The following is a 19,030-nucleotide window of genomic DNA, read 5'->3' as shown; positions in this document are numbered from 1 at the left end:
ATATAATAGGATGGAAAACTGAAATATATATAATACACAGCAATAAAATCTGGAAAATGTATTTATAAAATACATATTACAATAATTTCAGATACATATTAGTACAGTCCATATGATATTTGTGGAGAAAAGAACCGAAGAAACACGCTTTCGTAACTACAAAACACCGGTTGCACTGCAAGTTGCTATGGTGAACGCCACTCCACCAATGTCCTACCTTGGGTGTTGAATGCGGTTAATTCAAAGAAAGTGGTGCAGGGGTCTTTTTGGAATTCAAACTCAACAAATATCATACGGACTATAACAATTTAATGTTTTTTTTTCAATTTCATTGCACAAAAAATGTATGCAATAAAATTTTAATAGCTATCTAATTGCAATATCTATTCATACGCATTTTATAAAATATTATGCTTGCTTTATAACAATAAAACAGATATTTAAATATTTTCCTCGTAAACAATACAATTTGACAAATAATAAATTAATTACTAATCATTATTGTTCACCACAAATCGCGTAATTAATTTTTATATTGTGTATGTTTCTCACCTTCTGGACATTTTAGTCTTTGTTATTCATAATCTTCTTTCTTCTACAGTGGCAGATCGGGGCTGAATTATTGTATTCACTGTATATTCAGTATCTCCTATTGTTATTGTCTCTTGCTTAGAGACTGTATACTAGAAATGAGTTTTGCTTGGATCTGTAAACCTTGCAGTAAATATGTAGAATAAACATGGTACTGGAACTAAAAGGATGAGCAAAGCATGCACAGTAGGATTTGTCAATTGCGTAATAGAGATTATTCCATAAGCATGTAAACACCAGTGTCCTACGAGGATAATAATATTTCGGGGTTCCACCACTGTTGTGAGAATTAATGATGAGATACTTTGGTCCATTTTAATGGCAAAGTGGGCTGCACATGATATTACTGACAATATTACTACCAAGTAGGGAAATGAGTAATCTAGAAAATGAAAATATTATTTAATAAACAATGGAAAGAATTACAATAACAATTTGTAACAAAAGTATTTTTTTAAGAATTTCAAAATATTTACAATTGACATATGGTATCCCAGCCAAAGACCATTATACCATAACCGCCTTATCATTAAAACAAATAAAGGATACCGTTTTTTAGAAGACGACTTCTATGCAAATAAGTATAGAGTACCTATTTTATTAAAAATTTATTCAAAAATTAAGATGATCCAATATACTGTGTTCATGGATCGAGTTAAAAAAAAAGGAAAATCCTTTTTATTTCTCATTTTATGAAAGTAATTTTCAATGCTTTTTCACATTTACACTGAGATAAAGACTGACTGGTCTATCTTCAATAGTAACAGGGATATGGTTATGCAAAAAATGTGTCATAAGTCATCGGATCATCATAGAATTTTCACATTCAACTATTTCATTTACTCCAATTTCTTCAAAACTCCAAACAATTCAGATAAAAATATAAATAATTTTTTCGATTATAAAAATTATTCTTTACTATAACTGCTTTGTGATTTTTGTTATTATTTTTTGATCAAATGCATAGTGAAGTTTGAAAAAGTATATAATTACATCTTATAAAATGTAAGTCATTATCATAGAGGCGAGGCCAAAACAGGAAATTGTTGGTATTATAGATTTATGATAAAAAGTTTATTATTTAAATACTCGTTAACGCTTAACAATATATAAATTTTTTCCCAAAATTTTTTAGAAAAATGTGAAAAATTTGAGAAAACAGAAATGTCCCAAAGAACATTTAAAAATATTTTTAAATGTAATAAATTGTGGTAATGTTTAGAAGAATATAAACAATCAAAAATTTTCTGTTAAATATTTTTACTAACAATTACTTTTAGAAAGTATAAATTTAAAAAATAATTTTTTACAGCATGCAGAAAAAACAAATTCTATGGGTTGCCATTTCTTTACTTAAAAGGGCAGGATCATTTAAATTTACAAAATTGCACCAAACATTGCTTTTTTGAAAAGTAATGAAACCATGAAACCTTATAGCAAAGTTGTGAAAACAGCGCGGCTGGTGAAAATTGAAGTGGGCATATTTTTATAAAGAAGCATGAGACCGATCCTGTTTGATGAGGCCCATAAAGAGAACTTTCATAATCGCATTGGGATCTCGAAAAGAGTTACATGTATATGTGTAAAATATAAAGTTTTTTTTTATTCTTCGCATAATTAAATTTTCTTCGTAATTACACTTATTTAAATTTTAATTTGTTATTAACATCCCATTTTTCAAAATTAATGGTACTGTAAGTTTGAGAATGAAAATTTTGCGAAAAATAAAGAACACTTAATTGTATTTATTATGATTATGAAAAACAATGTTTTGCATATACAGGGTGAGTCAAAATTCACTCTCCAGCGGCCGGATATATATTCTAAAATAAAAAATAAAACAAAAATGTAGAATACTAAAATCTCGAAAGCGGAGCCGTTTTCGAATAAATTTTAGTTCAATAAATGCGCAATTTTCGACTGACTAATCAAGTTGGCTGGACAAAAACTAAATGGTGAAAATTACAGTAATTTTTGAGAAAACATTTTGCCAGGTTTGTTAGAAAATATTCCTCTACAACAACGTGCAACTATGTGGTTTCAGCATGATGCGCCCGCACATGCCACATTACAAGTAAGACATATTTTGAACCGCCATTTTCCTAATAAATGGATTGGACGAGGTGGATCAACACCATGGCCACCCCAGTTTCCTGACTTGACTCCGATAGACTTTTGGTTATGGGAATACAGAAAAGAAAAGGTTTATGTTACTGTGCCTGTTGGCGGGGATGATGTTATTGGCAGGATTCATGAAGCAGTAGCGGAAATAAATGAAGCTAATTTCTGTTCTGTTGCCAGGAGTTTCTACCACAGATTGCAGAAGTATATTAACGAAAATGGTAATGTTTTTGAAGGTTAGTCAAAGCCAGAAGGATCTTCGTTTTTGCTATTTCTTATTTTGTATGGATTTTAATGGTGTTAATATTAAACAAAAAAATTATAAATTTGAATTTTTCTTTACAAAATTTTCCGAAAACGGCTTCGTTTTCGAGATTTTAGTATTCTACATTTTTGTTTTATTTTTTATTTTAGAATATATATCCGGCCGCTGGGGAGTGAATTTTGACTCACCCTGTATACATGCAACCCTTTACGAGGCTCTAGGTAGGCACTCGTTTTTATTTCCTTATTTTGCAAATTTTATTTGAAATTTTTTTGTCAAGGAAGTTCTCTTTGGAGGCATAGATTTCATTTCCTAAATAACGGTTCCATGCTCATTTATAAAAATATGCCGATTTCATTTTTCACCATGGCGGAAAATATGAATATACAGGGTGTCCCAGAATAACGTGTACAACGGAAAACCACAGATACGTGGACTCAAAATAGGCAAATTTAGGCTAATTCTAATTATATCCGAAATCGCTTCATTTGTCCGCTAGATAGACTCAAAGTTCGTGAACATTTTTTGAATTTTGTAAATACATAACTTGAATACATATTCGATTTTGATTATTCTCACAATGTGGCCTCCAAGTTATATGCTCATTTTGCATAATACCCAAAAATTTTATCAGTTCTGAGCTACTTTTTACTATTTAAATATAGATGGTTTTGTTTTAACCAAATTACATAGGCACTTTATAATTTCATCACATTTATTCTGTAGGTCAATATCAAATTTGTATGATATACTAATTAAAGAAAGATCGTCTGCATATAATGAGAAACAAGTATTACCCAGTATAGTCTCAATACCATTCATATATAAAATGAACAAGACAGAACCGACCACAGATCACCGAGGTACAGTGCCGGCCCTTTGAAACTGGACGACTCTTATAAGCAAACTGTCTATAATTGGCCTTTGTGGAGCTGAATTGAAAATGTGAGGTTCAAATCGGCTGTCTTTATGTCAAATTTAATGTGTGTCCATCATACTAGTTCTAGTGAGCAATCCAAATCCAAATTAGGTAGCAATTATTTATTTTTCCAATAATAAAATATATTATACATTCTAACGGCCATTCATTCGCCGTCAACGAGATCTAAAAATGAAACACTTTTCGTCGTCAAAAAAACGCGATTCGTAGTTAGTATTTTGTTCAAGCACCATTTTTGTCTATAACACTGCAATCTACATGGCACTGATAAAATTAATGTTCTTGTTATAATCCTCAGTGATGTCATCCCATGCGTTTTCAATTGCCTCCCAAATTTCTTCGACGTTAACTGGACGGAAGTTTCTGTCGTAAATTTTTTTCACCATATATCCCCAGGACTTTGAGGACCAAGGTAAAACATCGATGTTGTTATCAATGAATCATTCTGACGCAACTCTTGAGGTGTGAGTTGCACAATTATCCTGCTTGAAAGTGAAATTCTGAGGATACAGCATGGTCACAACAAACATCAGGACTTTGGCAGCTTATCCAAGCCCGAACGTTAATGGAGAATCTATTGCTGCGCTGTGTGGGTTTCACATAAGGCTCCGAATACCTCATAATCTCTGGTGGGTAGACATGGACAGAAGCATCGGAGCAAGACTGAAAACTTTTTTTGTCCGAAAATATAATATTCTTCTATTATAGAAGTTGTCTGGGCTTCCTACAAATTGTCTTGCAAACTCTAATCTCTGTTCTTTATACTGGGGAGTCAAAGCAACTGTATTTACGGCCACATAATTCTTCAGCTCCGAATCTTTCACCCGCTTCCTTGCAGTTTGCAGGAAAATTCGACTCAAAGGAAGCCGCTACTGCCATGTCAAAAGGATTTATTCTTAGGTGGCGCTTACTTTTCGACGTCCACCTCCGTGAAAATAACGTACGTGACCCTCCGCAATCCATTTTTCTTTGAGTTTAAATATGCTGTTCTTGCATACATGCAGATCATCCGCAATGACCAATTTTTTTGAAGTAAAGTTATAGCTTTCACTTTCTCTGGTTCCGTTAAACGCGGCATCTTGAATTACCAAGCAAATTACTAATGACACGGACATATAAAAACTTGTCATAATAAGAAATAGACCACATCACATTCGAAAAATAAATCGTCCACTTTCAAAGAGCCGGCAGTGTACACCTGATTCAACTGTACTTAGTTTATAATAGATGATAGATACCTAGTAAATACAGTATAGTCTCTTTAATCCGAACTCACTTTAATCTGAATATCCACTAATCCGGCCCGACGAATGCCCGTTTCGATGGTCCGAACAAAACTTTAATTCGAACAAAATTCAGTTTAACGTATTTAGTTCGGATTATAGAGTCAGACTACATAATAAAAAGTAACCACTAAAAACGTAAATCCCCGGCAGTCTCAGGGAAACCCTTTTATGCAAGTCGAAACCTTTCTCGATTAGATCTTTTTAGTTGCCGTGCAAACATGTCGCAAAAAAGAAAGCATCACACGTTACCTCTTGCAAAAAGTGGATATTCTAAATAAATTGTTTTTTTTATAAACCTTTTTTATTTTTAATAAATGTATATCCATATTTTACGATAATATTTGGTTTTATTGTTATTTTTTGCCTTCTCAGTAACACATAAAATCTAATTCATATTATATGTATGTACATAAACATATTTACTATCCAGTAATCCGAAAATATCGGTAATTCAAACTTATCTCTTTAAGCACGTGTCTTAATTAATTCGGATTAAAGAGTCTATACTGTAGAAGTAAACTTTTCTACAGCTAATAAAAACGGAAATCTATTGTAATGATTCTGGAGATCGCATTCAGAGCATCGACAGTAGTATATTGTAATTGATGCAGTCGAAGGCCCTACTGAGGTCACAAAAGATTCCAACAGGGCACTCGCCTACCTCTATATACTTTACTATATTATAGAGAGAAAATACCAAATTACCTGTGACTGGTCTATAATTTTTCAGTAAACAAAAGTCACCAATAGAATAACGTTACCCACTTTTAGACAAATTGGGAAGCTAGCCATTTCAAAAGAGAGATTAACAAGGTAGGTAAGTGATTGAATCAGTAGAGAAACAATGATGAACAGATGATTTTTATTTTTTAGCTGACTTTTTAACAGATTTAGTAACTCTACTTCAGAGTAAGCAAATAAAAAGATTGTATAATTATTTTTTTCTATTTTTTTTATTGCTAGTTGATTATTGAACCAATTGCTGGCAAGTATAGATCCAGTACTATTCATGTATGACTGTCCGCATCTGCTTATATGACTGTCCGCTTACAGAAAGATATTTAATATAAAATATAGTACCTACTGAACTTGATTCCTAGAAATTTGACCGTTTAAGAGAGATGTTTGTTTATTTAAATTCGTAAGATAGAATACCAAAAAAGATGTGTTCTTTATAAACTGTCTAGTTATTAACAGGTGTAAGATTATAGTGTTAAAAAAAAATTGTTACTAACAGTTCATAAATAATATATTTTTTATTATTTGGTCCTTTATTAAAGTCATTAAACAACACTTTCTGGTGAAAGTTTGTGATTAAAAATTTATTCAGTGGTGTAGACAAATGGGAAATTAAATGAATTTCTACTGCAGAATCAAGTTATAGAAATACAATTTAAAAAAATATAATCGTATTGATATTCTTGTTAGTTCTTGATGCAAAATGTAGTTTGTAGTCTAGCATAAAATTTGAATTATGTTTATATAAAATTTATAGGGTGAAGCAGGTTAGAAATGTCCCATATTTATACCACTTAAAGGCCATATTATATTTTACCTAATATAAACAAATTAAGAATGTTTATTCTGTTCTGAAATATTACCAAAAATAATTATCTTTTTTTTAGCTCCAACATCTTGAAACTCTTAATAACTGGACATTGGGTGTATAAAACAAATCAGCAAGTTTTTTTTTTCACTTCACGCTGAAAACAAATTTAAAAAAGTGTGGATCTCTGGTATATAGTAATTTAGTTTGATTTTGTTTATTTTCATTAATTTAATCTTTCCTCAATTATTGTCAAAAAAAGAAGAAATTTGCACTTTGCACAAACAATTTACAAAACAAAATCTGGTCATTTGTTAAAATATGCAAATATTTAAGGGTGTAATACTACATGGAAAATTAATTATAATTTATTATATAAACTATGGTCCACAAATGTTCCCTTGCGAATATACAGTGTGTTAAAATATTAGGAAAAAGAAGGAAATTTATTAATATTTTCGAAACCGCTTGAGATATTTCAGTGATATTTAGTACATAGTGATAGTTAATAAAGGCGCATGTTTTTCAATATAAACATAATTTTTAGCTCTAACAGTGTCGTGCGTATGAGCACGACTGATATTTTTAAAGAAAAAAAATTGAACGCCAATGGTTTTTTCCAATAAAATTATTTTTGAAATCCCCGTTCAATTCGAGAGAGCTCTCTTGAGTTTTCGTCCTGATATGCGCCGTTTTTTGGGTAAAAAAACTTGCAGAATTATTAATAATTTAATAGCAAAATACATTACAAGTTGGCACCTGCGTGTAATGAATGAACAACAACAATTAACAACATACAACATTAATATAACATTACAACTAATATCAAAGTATTATTACAAAGATTGTGCACTCGTTGAAATATTCCAGGAGTATTTTTTATTCTATCACATGCTACAATTATTCTTTCTCTTAATTTCTCTACAGTATTAATGAGACTTGTGTCAACTAGAGTCTTAAGATGGCCTAATAAAAAGAAATTTAAGTTATTGATTACATTAACTAATTATGGACAATACTATGGGTCTTATTTTTTAACTCAAAAACGGTACATTGTAAGTCAAAAACTCAAGAATAGAGGATCAAAGCAAGTGGGAGGAAAGGTTTAATATTTTGGAAGGGTGGAGCCTAGTATGGTTTACAGATGGCTCCAAAATGACCAGAGGGACGGGTGCAGGAATATATGGACTCAGACCCAGATGGAGTGCAAGCTACAGTCTGGGGGAGTTCCCTACCGTATTCCAAACAGAAATCTTCGCGATAATGGCGTGTCTGGCAGAGAACATACGTAGAGGATATAAACGTAAACTCATATATATATTCTCTGATAGTCAAGCTGCAATTAAAGCTTTAGCCGCACACAAGGTAAGTTCAAAACTGGTGTGGAATTGTTTACAAATGCTGACTGAACTGGCCACCAACAATACAGTCAGACTGTGTTGGGTGCCAGGGCACAAAGGCATTTGTGGAAATGAGAAAGTGGATGAACTTGCTAGAAAGGGATCCGAGACAGAGTTCATTGGCCCGGAGCCCTTCTGTGGCACATCTCCCAGTGTGGTCAGACGGGCTCTGGGCAAATGGACTGAGACAGAACACAGGAAATACTGGACTTCAAGGCCAGGGCATAGCCATTCTAAGGAGCTTATGGAGTATCCTTCGAAGGAAAGAGCGAATGATCTACTGAGCTTGAACAGAATCCGGCTCAGGAGAGTGACAGGACTCATAACGGGACACTGTCACTTTAGGAAACATCTACATAAGCTAAAGCTTGTAGACAGTCCAGTTTGCCGAGGATGTGAATCGGCGGATGAAACTTCTCTGCATATCCTGGGCGAGTGCCCGGGATTTGCACGTAGCAGAATGGCGCTCCTTGGGAGACTATATTTGGAACCCAAGGAACTGAGAGAAGTGTCAGCAAGGAAGCTTTTGGACTTTGTAAAAAGGACAAATCTACTTGCTGAATAGGACTAGTAGTGGGACGCACAATAGGCCTAATTAGGCCGCAGTGCTATGGGACTTATTAGGACCAACCACTAGATGAAGATGAAGATGAAAACTCAAGAGAGCTCTTATCTTTCGAATTAAAACTGGGATTTCAAAAATATCAAAGTCAGTACTCGTACGCACGCCACTGTTAGAACTAAAAATTATGTTTGTATTGAAAAACATGTACCTTTATTAGCTATCACTATGTACTAAATATCACTGAAATATCTCCAGTGGTTTCGAAAATATTAATTAATTTCTTTCTTTTTCTTAAATTTTAACATCCCATATTTTCGCAACGGAACATTCGTGGACTATAATTTATAAAGCAATATATCATTAATTTTCCATGTAGAATCACACCCTGAAATATTCGCATATCATTAGGGAACTCCCTGTATAGACATTCAACTGAAAAATCATAAATAGTGGTTGTAGGGCTTTCACAGCTCATGCTGTTATTTAACATACCATGGTTTTTTGGGTTGCTATGTCCTGACCAATGCAACTGATCCTACAATTACAGGTTTAAGGAGGTGCACTATATTTTTGTAACTGGCAATGACCTTTATTTTTTTCAAAGTAATTAAAGGTTTTTTAAAAAGAGACATGGAAATATTAATTAAATCACAAATTATGTTCTAACAAAAATAGTTAATAATTATGAGTATGTATCATAAGGAAATATATTATAAACCAATAGAGCTTTAAATACAGTAGAACCCCGATTATCAGAGCTATTGTGGACCAAGCCTACCTCGGATAATCAAAAACTCGGATAATACGGACTTTATTTTCTACTGTAAAATAAAATCAGATATTTAATCAAATTACATATGTTTTATTTACGTACGCAGTAATAAAGTATGTAAGTACTAAAGTAATATGTGTGTATATACCTAACAGTATGACAAGCAAACTAAGGAGTAAAAAAAGACGAAATTTTCGTTTGACGTAATCGAGGAGCGCGATTTTTTGCAGCAATGTCTCTCCATTTTTTCATGAGAAAAATGTCTGCTGGCGTTGCTTCGTTTTGCTGCTCCACATAAGCTAAGGCAGTTTCAAATGCAGCTAAAGCTTCCGAATGAGAAACTTTCTGAAAAATGATTTCTTCATCAGAACTTGATTCTTCAATGCGTTGGCGTTCTTGAACGATTGACGCAATCTCTTCATCAGTGTAATCCAATTCCAAGTCATCTCCTCTAATCCACTCTTCGACATCATTTTCTGTTAAGGGGTCCTCACTCGGTAGTGACCTCGCCATCTCAAGCAACGGGAGCACAGGTTCCTCAACAGAGAGATCGTCTTTCGAAAAATCAACAGTTTTGCGCCATGACTTCATCAAAGTTTCAGGTTTCATTTCATGCCATGATTGGGCTATCCAAAACATCACGTCCTTAAGATTCACCTTTTTTAAATGAGTCGTTAAGTCCTCACCATTTTCTAACGCTTCCAAAAGCGATTTTAATAGGCAAAATCTGTAGTTGCACTTTAGATTTTCCAATACTCCTTGATCCATTGGTTGGATCAATGATGTAACGTTTGGCGGAAAAAAAAGCACTTTGATGTCCTCGCTACATAACTCATCTTCACTTGGATGCGATGGAGCATTGTCCAGTAGCAGTAATGCTTTTCTCGACAGTTTCATTTTTTTCAAATGTTGCTCCACTTGAGGAACAAATTCTTCATAGAACCATGCTTTGAAGAGTTTTGAATCCATCCATGCACTTCTTTGGTTTCTATAGTAAACGGGCATGGCTGTTGGTGAAAGATTTTTAAAAGCTCTAGGCTTGGCAGATTTTCCAATCATCATGAGAGGCAATTTGTGACTACCAGAAGCATTGCTGCATGCTAAAATTGTTACCCTTTCTTTGCTACGTTTGTAACCAGGAGCTGATGTTTCTTGACGTGATGCTATGGTTTTGGCTGGCAAAAGTTTGTAATTTAGGCCAGTCTCATCACAGTTATAAATTTGATCTGGGCTGTATCCATCGTTGTTTATTTTTTGTTGAATTTTTTCTTTAAATGTTATCACGGCGGAGCTGTCTGCAGATAGCTTCTCACCACAAATATTGAGCTGACGTATATCATGCCTCTTTTTCCATCTATCGAGCCAGCCTTGACTTGCTGTGAATTGTTTCGTTTCCTCCGGAAAAAGAGTGCGCAGTGATAATGCTTTCGCTTGTAGAATTGGTTCAGAGATCGGAGCTCCCTTATCACGCTGTTGTGTAAACCATAAAAATAACGCATCTCCCAATTTTTCATAGTCACTTGATTTCATGGATTTTCGTTCAATTAGCGATGATGTCCCGGTTGATGATGTTTTCTCCTTCCACTGCTCTAGTTTATTGCGGTTTCGCTTCCATCACCAACTGTGTTTTCTCCAACTCCTAATTCAGATGCTAATTTCTTCAATGATTCACCTTTACGTATTCTCTCTAGTGCCTCCAACTTTTTTTGAAGAGAAATAACGACTCTTTTGCGTTTTGGCGTCGACATTGTACGAAGTTGTCGTCGTCGTGAGTTGGGTATCAAAAATGTGCGATTTCACACGTCCGAACGCTACGCGCGCAACGACTCGACTGAAGAGAGGTGAGTGAGACGTGCGCGGGAGGCGCGGCGCGCACACATTGTTGCTAAGCAAGTTGTTTACATAGTAACAAGCAAGCTCGGTTAATCGCGACCTCGGTTAAAGCGAACTCGGATAATCGGGGTCCTACTGTAATGAACAAAAAAAAGTATTTATGTTAAAGGATATTAGCCAAAAGTATTGTTATATTGGTTTCATAACTACAAAAAGCAAAACATTTTTTAAAAAATACATAAAATACTGGCACCAAAATACTATAACACCATTGTCGCCACCTCCTCTATAACATTTGCTTCATTTTGTCACTGGAGAATGTCAAAGGATAGCAAAAGTGTTTAATGTTTTCCACAAAATACTTTCTCTAACCTAGGTGACATTTGATATGCGGCTACTTGTATGACATATATATTATACAATACTTACTACTAATCAAATTTGTCCCCCGCATTTTTTATGAATGTGTTCTTATAACATCAGTTCGTATTTTATTGTAAAAGTGAAGGTTTTTTTTCTTATAAATTTTTAGTATTACTAACGATTTTTCATTAATTATGTTATTAGTTATTACCAACGCATTTGTGATAGAACTATGATTTAATTATCCTCAAAAATTTAATTTATTTGATATAAAAATAGAATAATACTTTATATAGTTCAGAAACGTGTAATAAAATGTTCTTTGCAGTGACACAATCCAGTAAAAAAAAATGTATATCATGTTCACTTTACGTTTTTCTAATTCTGCAAATTATAAACACAAATTTCTCATTGAATTCATGTAATTTAATGCTCATCAGATAGAAATTATCACACAAAATCAAATTTGAAGAAATTATTTTGTTTTTATTATTTTTGATTATACCTAACTAAATTAAAATTGTATCGAAAATGCATTGATAAATAAAATAACTAATTACGAAAAAAGTTTTGAGAATATAAACAATTTACAAGAGAAAAAACTTGATAAAACACCTACCTTTAAAAAAACAAAATATAGGCAAGTTTGATTAGTGGTGAGGACAATTATCTTATTTTTGTTAACGCAATAATTTTTACTACAATTGGACAAAGCAATATTCTGGGTAAGATATATATGCAAATACTAGCAGCATTCCAAATCTTATTTACAATTAGATTGAACAAGGCAATTTAGAGTTATTTGAAAAAAATATATATAAGTGTATATGTATATATATATATTTTTTTTGCCAACTTTGACTCCCTTTGGTGGTTATACAAAGAAACTTTGAACAGTGATAAGTTTAGTCAAATTTTTTGACCCCAAGAATTTATAATAGTTTCTTGAACAATGAATAATGGGACACCCTGTATTATATTTATTCTGGAAAACCTAATAGCATATAATCATTTAGTATAGATAGATTATCTATAAAAGATCTATATAAAAAGCTACCATAAATTCCCGATATCAAAATATGACTGCTTAAATAAGATTATCTATATCTTGCAGTGCTTTATTAATGTAAATATCAAAAGATCTCGAAAAAGTTAGTTATTTTACATAAAATTAAACAAAAAAAATTATTATTAGGATTAAATTTTGAACGTAAATATGCACTGAAAAATTTTTTTATCTGATTTTTTTTCCAAAGTAGTAAGTAGGTAAATATCTTTTAAAGGTGTCGTCAATATTTGGAACATTTTTATTTTAGATATTTTTATCTGGTATTTGACATCTATATTTGATAGTTTGAAGGAAAAAATATTCTGAATTATTTAAATATGAATTTTGGTAGAAATATTTATTTAATATGTGACACTGATGAAAATTAATGTGTCATGTTTTGATTATAAAGCGGTGACAAAACTGGATGATTCTTGGCCCATGCACATAGTCTTGATGTTAGGTTACATGTTTATTATAGAAATTTACATTACTCTCTGTAAAACAATATTTGTGGATAAATAAATTATATCTATTAAATTTCACATTTCCTGTTGAGTCACTAAAAGATTTTTGTTTTATTTAAAATAAGTACTTAGTTAAACTTTTTCCAATTATTTGGATATTTTATTTAAATAATCCTATTTTGCTATTGGGAACTAGTACCAGCATTTCGTATAAACTTTTTAGATACCCTGTATATTAGGAAATGAATCTCTTTCATGTTGTCATTGTTGAATAGTAGTAATATTAATGAATAAATTTTCATTGCATCTATTATCAATGTATTAACAAATAAAAAAAGTTACACTTGTATAATTTTCATGATGCCAAGGAAATCGTTTAATATTCAACTAATAATACTTACATAATAAACCTCCTATAAGGGCATGCAATAACACCAAAATGGGAATAAAGTACATTGCTGCATATATTGACATCTTACTCTGACGAGGAAGGTACTTTCGACACACCCATGGTCTTATTAAAAGCATTAAAACAAGCGACAAACCATAAAACAAAAAAACTATTGTATACCTACAACAAAAAATTGTTTATAAATTTTTCGTAAAATTATTGTACTTTATGGGAAGTTTCTGTCTTAAATTTTGATTATACATATATCTTGAAAACAGAGATGGACATGGCTAGTAAAATAATTTCGCTTACACCTGATATATTTATTCAAATCAATATTATTGAAGAAAATAGAAAAAAAATGGCTATAACTCGTAAATAAGTAAAACATATAAAACTTACAATGGGTAAACAGCTTCTTGAGTACAATGAATTTTCTTTTCATAATTTGGAGTAGGATTGTGCAGTAACGTATACCAATCTGAAATCGTTCTTACTTGGCAACTCTGAATAGTTAAGTAGCCCATAGGATGTGAAAGCAGTAATGAAAGGATACATGATAGGACCACCTCAATAAATGCTGTAGCGTGGAGAATAATGATATCTTTGCTAAAACTAAACATCAGTTTATAACTTACTTTACAAACCTATTACTTAAAACATACATACCTTCTTCTCATGGACACCATATCAATAAAAAAACAATGCAAAATTAGTACCAAAAGTACCATGAAACCTAAATAGAGCCAGTCATAAAACGTTGGACTGTCCATACAAGGTTCACAAATAAAAGTGGTTTCATTTCTTCTAAATCCTCTTGGACAAGGTCCACAGTCACTAATTTCGCCATCTGGTAATAAAAACCTACCACAATACCAACCAGGACAAGACATTTTAAATGTAAACGTTTTCCAGTAAAAATTAGGTTATGTATATACGTCAAACAACTGACAGCTTATTACTTTTTTATAAAAAGATGGACGTCCTTTAGTAACACACGGGTTTTTGATTGGATTGGCTCTATGCTATCGGCTTTGTGATTGGTTGATATGGAACGGTTGACAATAATTTAACAATTGAGATATTAAAATACTTTTTAAAGTTTACAATTCGTTAATTTATTTGAATAAAAATAAATGTTATAATTAATGTTAAATTATTAAATTCCTAGAAATATTAGACCTCTTTTCTTTATAAAATTTAGTTTCGTTATTGACTACTACGTACCTCCCATCTATTTTCAGCCCTAGGTACTTACGGCATCGGATCGGTTTGGGTGCAAAAATTACGATTAAAAAGAGTTGTTTTTTCGTGATTACAGAACGTCTGCAGTTGATTTTTTAAGTAGATTAAAAGATTAATAACTATAAAAAATGTGTAATCGGGAAATCAGTGTCTAAAAATCAATCAAACTACAGGATTTTGTGTCTAAGTAACCAGCTGATGGCGGGTGAAAATACTGGACTCGTTTGGAAGTTTAGTGATCCCAAATTGTGTACAGCGATTAATATAAGTGTATAAGTGATTTTTATTGAGGATTAGTCAATTAGAACAGTGATTATTGATATCAAATTGTATTCTACATTACATTTTCGTATATTTTAAAGCAGTTGAACGTTGGGCGTGCACTGAACTAAGCACACACCTTGTGGCTGTCATTGATATTTGCAATCATTCATAAATTTCGGACTGTAAATATAAATGATGCGTTTAAAAAATCGTGAAATTTGACAACAAATTCTAAGTGGTGAAATGCGGAGTGACCCTCTTACGACTTCCTTGTAAATAGTGTTTGCTTGTTATTATTGAAAACTTCTTGGGCACCACGATGTCGACGACGGCGTTCGTCGATAGAATCGATCCTTTTGCAAAGCGGTCGCTCAAGAAGAAGACCAAAAAGTCGCAGGGCAGTTCTCGATATCGTAATTCCCAGGACGTGGAGCTGCAACCATTGCCTCTTCTGAAAGGTAAGATTCAATTTTGGCTGTCATGCTCCGTCCCGACCTAGTGTAAACCTCCGTTTGTGTTTCTCTGCGTTGGTAACCGCTTGAAGTAGGTATCTCGAATTGCCATATAAGTATCTACTCGTTCACACTTCCCTACTTATAGAAAACTTAGCAATGCCCCTTTTAATTATGTAATATTAAAAATGTATAAGTTTACATGTAATATAGTTGCCAAAGTGGTTTTTAAAATACACCACTACTAGGTATAGTGTATTCATACTATTCAGAAGCATTACAAGGTCGATATTGTCAACATTTTTAAATGTAAATAAATACATAAGTAAACACCCTGACTAGTAAAGAGATAACTAGGCATAAACTACTTTAGATCATTATTAATAGCTGTAATTTATATAAGATATCCGTACCTGTAGTTTGATACGAGTTATAGAAAGATATATTTATTTTCATTAGTAACCGATTAACCTGGAAAATTACAGATGCTTTCACAGATGCATACTTTATACCAACCTGGATTATGTATCAGCTTAGTTCGAGGGAGAAACCGCTGGCCAAATTGTGTGCACAAAAATACTCATTACTAATTAATTATTCCATTATTACTCTGAAATAATAGAAAAGAAAGAGGGGGGGGGGGGATTTAGCTAGGTACATAGAAAACGAGATAGAAAACAAAAGGATTACACATTTTACAAAAATTAAATCAGTTTATTGTATAAACCATACACAACAATTTTGTAAATTTATGTTTAGAATTTGCTGCCAACACTTAAATTTGTGACAACTTCTGCGCCAATGAGGATATATTTTCGAGATAATTGGTCTTGAATGAATAATACCTACGTAAGAACAAATCCTAATAAGTTCCTACCATCCAAGAATACTTTCATGAAGTATACTCCTTTCCATCGTTCGTACTATTTAGATTTTTCTATTAAAATTACGTAAAAATGTGGCAGCTTATAATAAAAGCAAGTACTGGTCAAAAATACACATTTTTATAATGAATTGGTGAAGTATTTCCAAGAAATAATAAAAAAGAGGAAGGTGGGTGGAGGGGCTTCAGATACATGCGCGCGTCATATCATACGTGTGTGTACGTGAAATTTAAATATTACTGACTTATTGCTCAAATGATATACTTATTATTACTTAAATAGTATTCAGGCTTGTACCCCAAATTGCCTACGCCTAAGCCCATGTAAAATTTCCGAATATCTTAAAAAAATTTAGTAGGTAGTGACTTTATTTTATAATGTTTTTTATTGTAACTGCAACCCCTGTATTTCGAAAAAGAATGCCTAAATGCATAATGATAAAAAGTTTTATTATTTGTGATTAACGGTTTAAGCTACTTCTTTGTATAATCCTGTTTACATTAAATTGACGATTAGAATATGCAGTGATATTTAAAGTGTACAATTATACAGGGTCGGAAAGTCTCCATGGTTCATCAGCCGTTACGTGAGAGCGATAAATTAAGTCATAGAAATCCGTGCAATAGAGAAAGATGGCTATAATGAAGGCGTCTAATAGTCACCGCCTATTTCGCCCTTCCACAAATAAGAAGTGGATCTTATTTGTGGAAGGGCGAAATGGGCGGTGACTATTAGACGCTTTTATTATAGCCATCTTTCTCTATCGCACGGATTTCTATGACTTACTTTATCGCTCTCACGTAACGGCCGATGAACCATGGGGACTTTCCGACCCTGTAGATATCATGATTAACTATAGTAGATTGTTATTATATTTTGTGTTTACTTGTAGTTAAATCGTCTTCTGTACCTAAATATTAGCAGATTATTTTAGCGTTATTCACAGGATTCGGTAGGACTATAATTATTGATAACCATAGAACATAACGAGGAGCATACATAAACTGTAAAACACTCGACGTAAATTTAAAGTAGATTGAAATGATAAGTGTTTATTTTGGGACATCCTCTATAAAATGCCCTAAAAGCCCACCGTGAAAGTTATCAGTTATTTAAAACAGACAAAATAATTTAATTCGGCGGGTTGCATTAAAAAAAAGGCGATAGGAATTAAAAAACTGATAAAACATAATACTTATACAAAGAAAAATAATATAGAAAATAATTATTGACATACATATAATGTTAGGTTTACACGCTTGTCAAGTCTAGGCAAGCGTCCATAAGCACAAGCGTGTGAACGGCGGTGTTTGACTAGGCTTGCGCGAGCTTGGAGAAGCTTGTCGCCGTTTCGTTCGAGTGTTGATCAAAGGGCACTTGCGACAAGCGCTTGCGACGCCTTCACAATTCACACATTGATATTGGCGATTGGCAGATGCCTGAAGTCGTCTTTCCGAATCAATGCAAAAGCCAGTAAAAGAATAAAAAGCCAAAGAAGAAACATTAATGACGACTTTTATCATATTTTTCTTCGTTGGGCTTTTGTTTTTGTTTTATTTTACTTGTATTTCAAATAAAAGTATGATAAACCAAACGCAATAGCCGAAACAAGTTCGGTGTCCACCATGCTTGTTTGTCCGGAGCACACTGATGCATTCACAAGCATGTAAATGACTTCCAAATGCGAGTCTCATTTGTTTTAGTCTTGGGGACTGTGGATGCTTGCAGAGACTTGGCAAGCGTGTAAACCTACCATAAAGTAAAATACATCTACTGAGGTTTTTAGAAACTCGTAAAAAAATTAAGCACTTAACTAATTTTATTTTTAAATAGTGTTGTAGTCTGATTTTTTCAAATATTTCATTTGGTAACGTGTTATAGAAACATGTTTCTATAAAATGTTGATAACTTTTCGCGTCTACATCTAGCTTATAGAAATATGAAATAACTTGTTGCTTTTCATCGAAATTTCGAAGACGTATCGATTTGTTTGTTCAGAACATTATTTTGTAACAGATGATGATGCTGGATGGACCTTAATTTTCATGAAAATAGGAGTTCTACGTTGTTCTCAATTAGGACTTATACTATTTTGTTGTAAACCGTTCATTTTTAACACCATTAGCGGATATATTGAATATAATTGATTTTGAGAGTTTTTACAAACTTCGAAAAGGGATTTCTGGCGAAAATGTCAAAAGTTCTCTTATCGAATTTAAGTAATTTCTAAAATGAATTTTTTGAAAATCTCGGAAAATCTCTAAAAGTGGGGCTCTGGGCTCTGGTGAAAATAGCAGTAGTTCTGCATTGTGCTGGAATTGTTCTACTATTTTATGCAATATAGGTAATATTTTATGCGCTGTAGCTGCTCTAATTGGTGTGATATTTATATTTAGTTTCATTAATTAAGCAGCTTTTAGGAGTTAAAAACAAACGAAATTCTGATGAAAATATTGCAGTTTAGCGTTCGTATAGTTTTATTATTTCATACAAATCGCCTTGTTCGAGCTATGTGCAGATATGTTGAATTTAATTAGTTTAAGAAGATCGCAAGAGCTTAGAAAAAATGCGTTCTTCTGAAAATAGTAGTAGTTTTA

The 19,030-nt window shown here is 32.6% G+C and overlaps 2 protein-coding genes across 3 annotated transcripts in view; one reads left to right on the top strand and one right to left on the bottom strand.

The window, feature by feature from the left end:
- Positions 1 to 50: 50 nt before the first annotated feature.
- LOC108915281 (JNK1/MAPK8-associated membrane protein) lies at positions 51 to 14,519 on the bottom strand. Its single transcript, XM_018721265.1, has 4 exons — positions 14,258 to 14,519; positions 13,991 to 14,203; positions 13,599 to 13,768; positions 51 to 973 (listed from the first exon to the last, which is right to left on the bottom strand). Exons 1-4 carry the CDS (start codon positions 14,479 to 14,481, stop codon positions 684 to 686), a joined length of 897 nt encoding a protein of 298 aa, XP_018576781.1. The 5' UTR covers positions 14,482 to 14,519; the 3' UTR covers positions 51 to 683.
- An 897-nt stretch (positions 14,520 to 15,416) lies between these two features.
- Positions 15,417 to 19,030, top strand: part of LOC108915282 (serine/threonine-protein phosphatase 2A 56 kDa regulatory subunit epsilon isoform) — an 81,194-nt gene continuing 77,580 nt past the window's right edge. For both annotated transcript variants that reach the window (XM_018721268.1, XM_018721266.1), the window contains exon 1: positions 15,417 to 15,555. In XM_018721268.1, the coding sequence (XP_018576784.1) occupies positions 15,417 to 15,555 (139 nt within the window). The remainder of the gene's footprint in view (positions 15,556 to 19,030) is intronic.

This window comes from Anoplophora glabripennis, unplaced genomic scaffold (genome assembly GCF_000390285.2).
Source record: "Anoplophora glabripennis isolate ALB-LARVAE unplaced genomic scaffold, Agla_2.0 scaffold959, whole genome shotgun sequence".
NCBI lineage: Eukaryota > Metazoa > Arthropoda > Insecta > Coleoptera > Cerambycidae > Anoplophora > Anoplophora glabripennis.
The sequence above is the reverse complement of the archived record's forward strand: the minus strand, read 5'-3'. Positions and strand labels throughout refer to the sequence as shown.

Coding starts and splice junctions, on each gene's coding strand:
- LOC108915281 (XM_018721265.1), bottom strand. CDS start 14,481: ATGTCTTGTCCTGGTTGGTATTGTGGTAGGTTTTTATTACCAGATGGC. Junction 14,204..14,257: donor ATGGTGTCCATGAGAAGAAG/GTATGTATGTTT, acceptor ACTGATGTTTAG/TTTTAGCAAAGATATCATTA. Junction 13,769..13,990: donor CAAGAAGCTGTTTACCCATT/GTAAGTTTTATA, acceptor TTTTTGTTGTAG/GTATACAATAGTTTTTTTGT.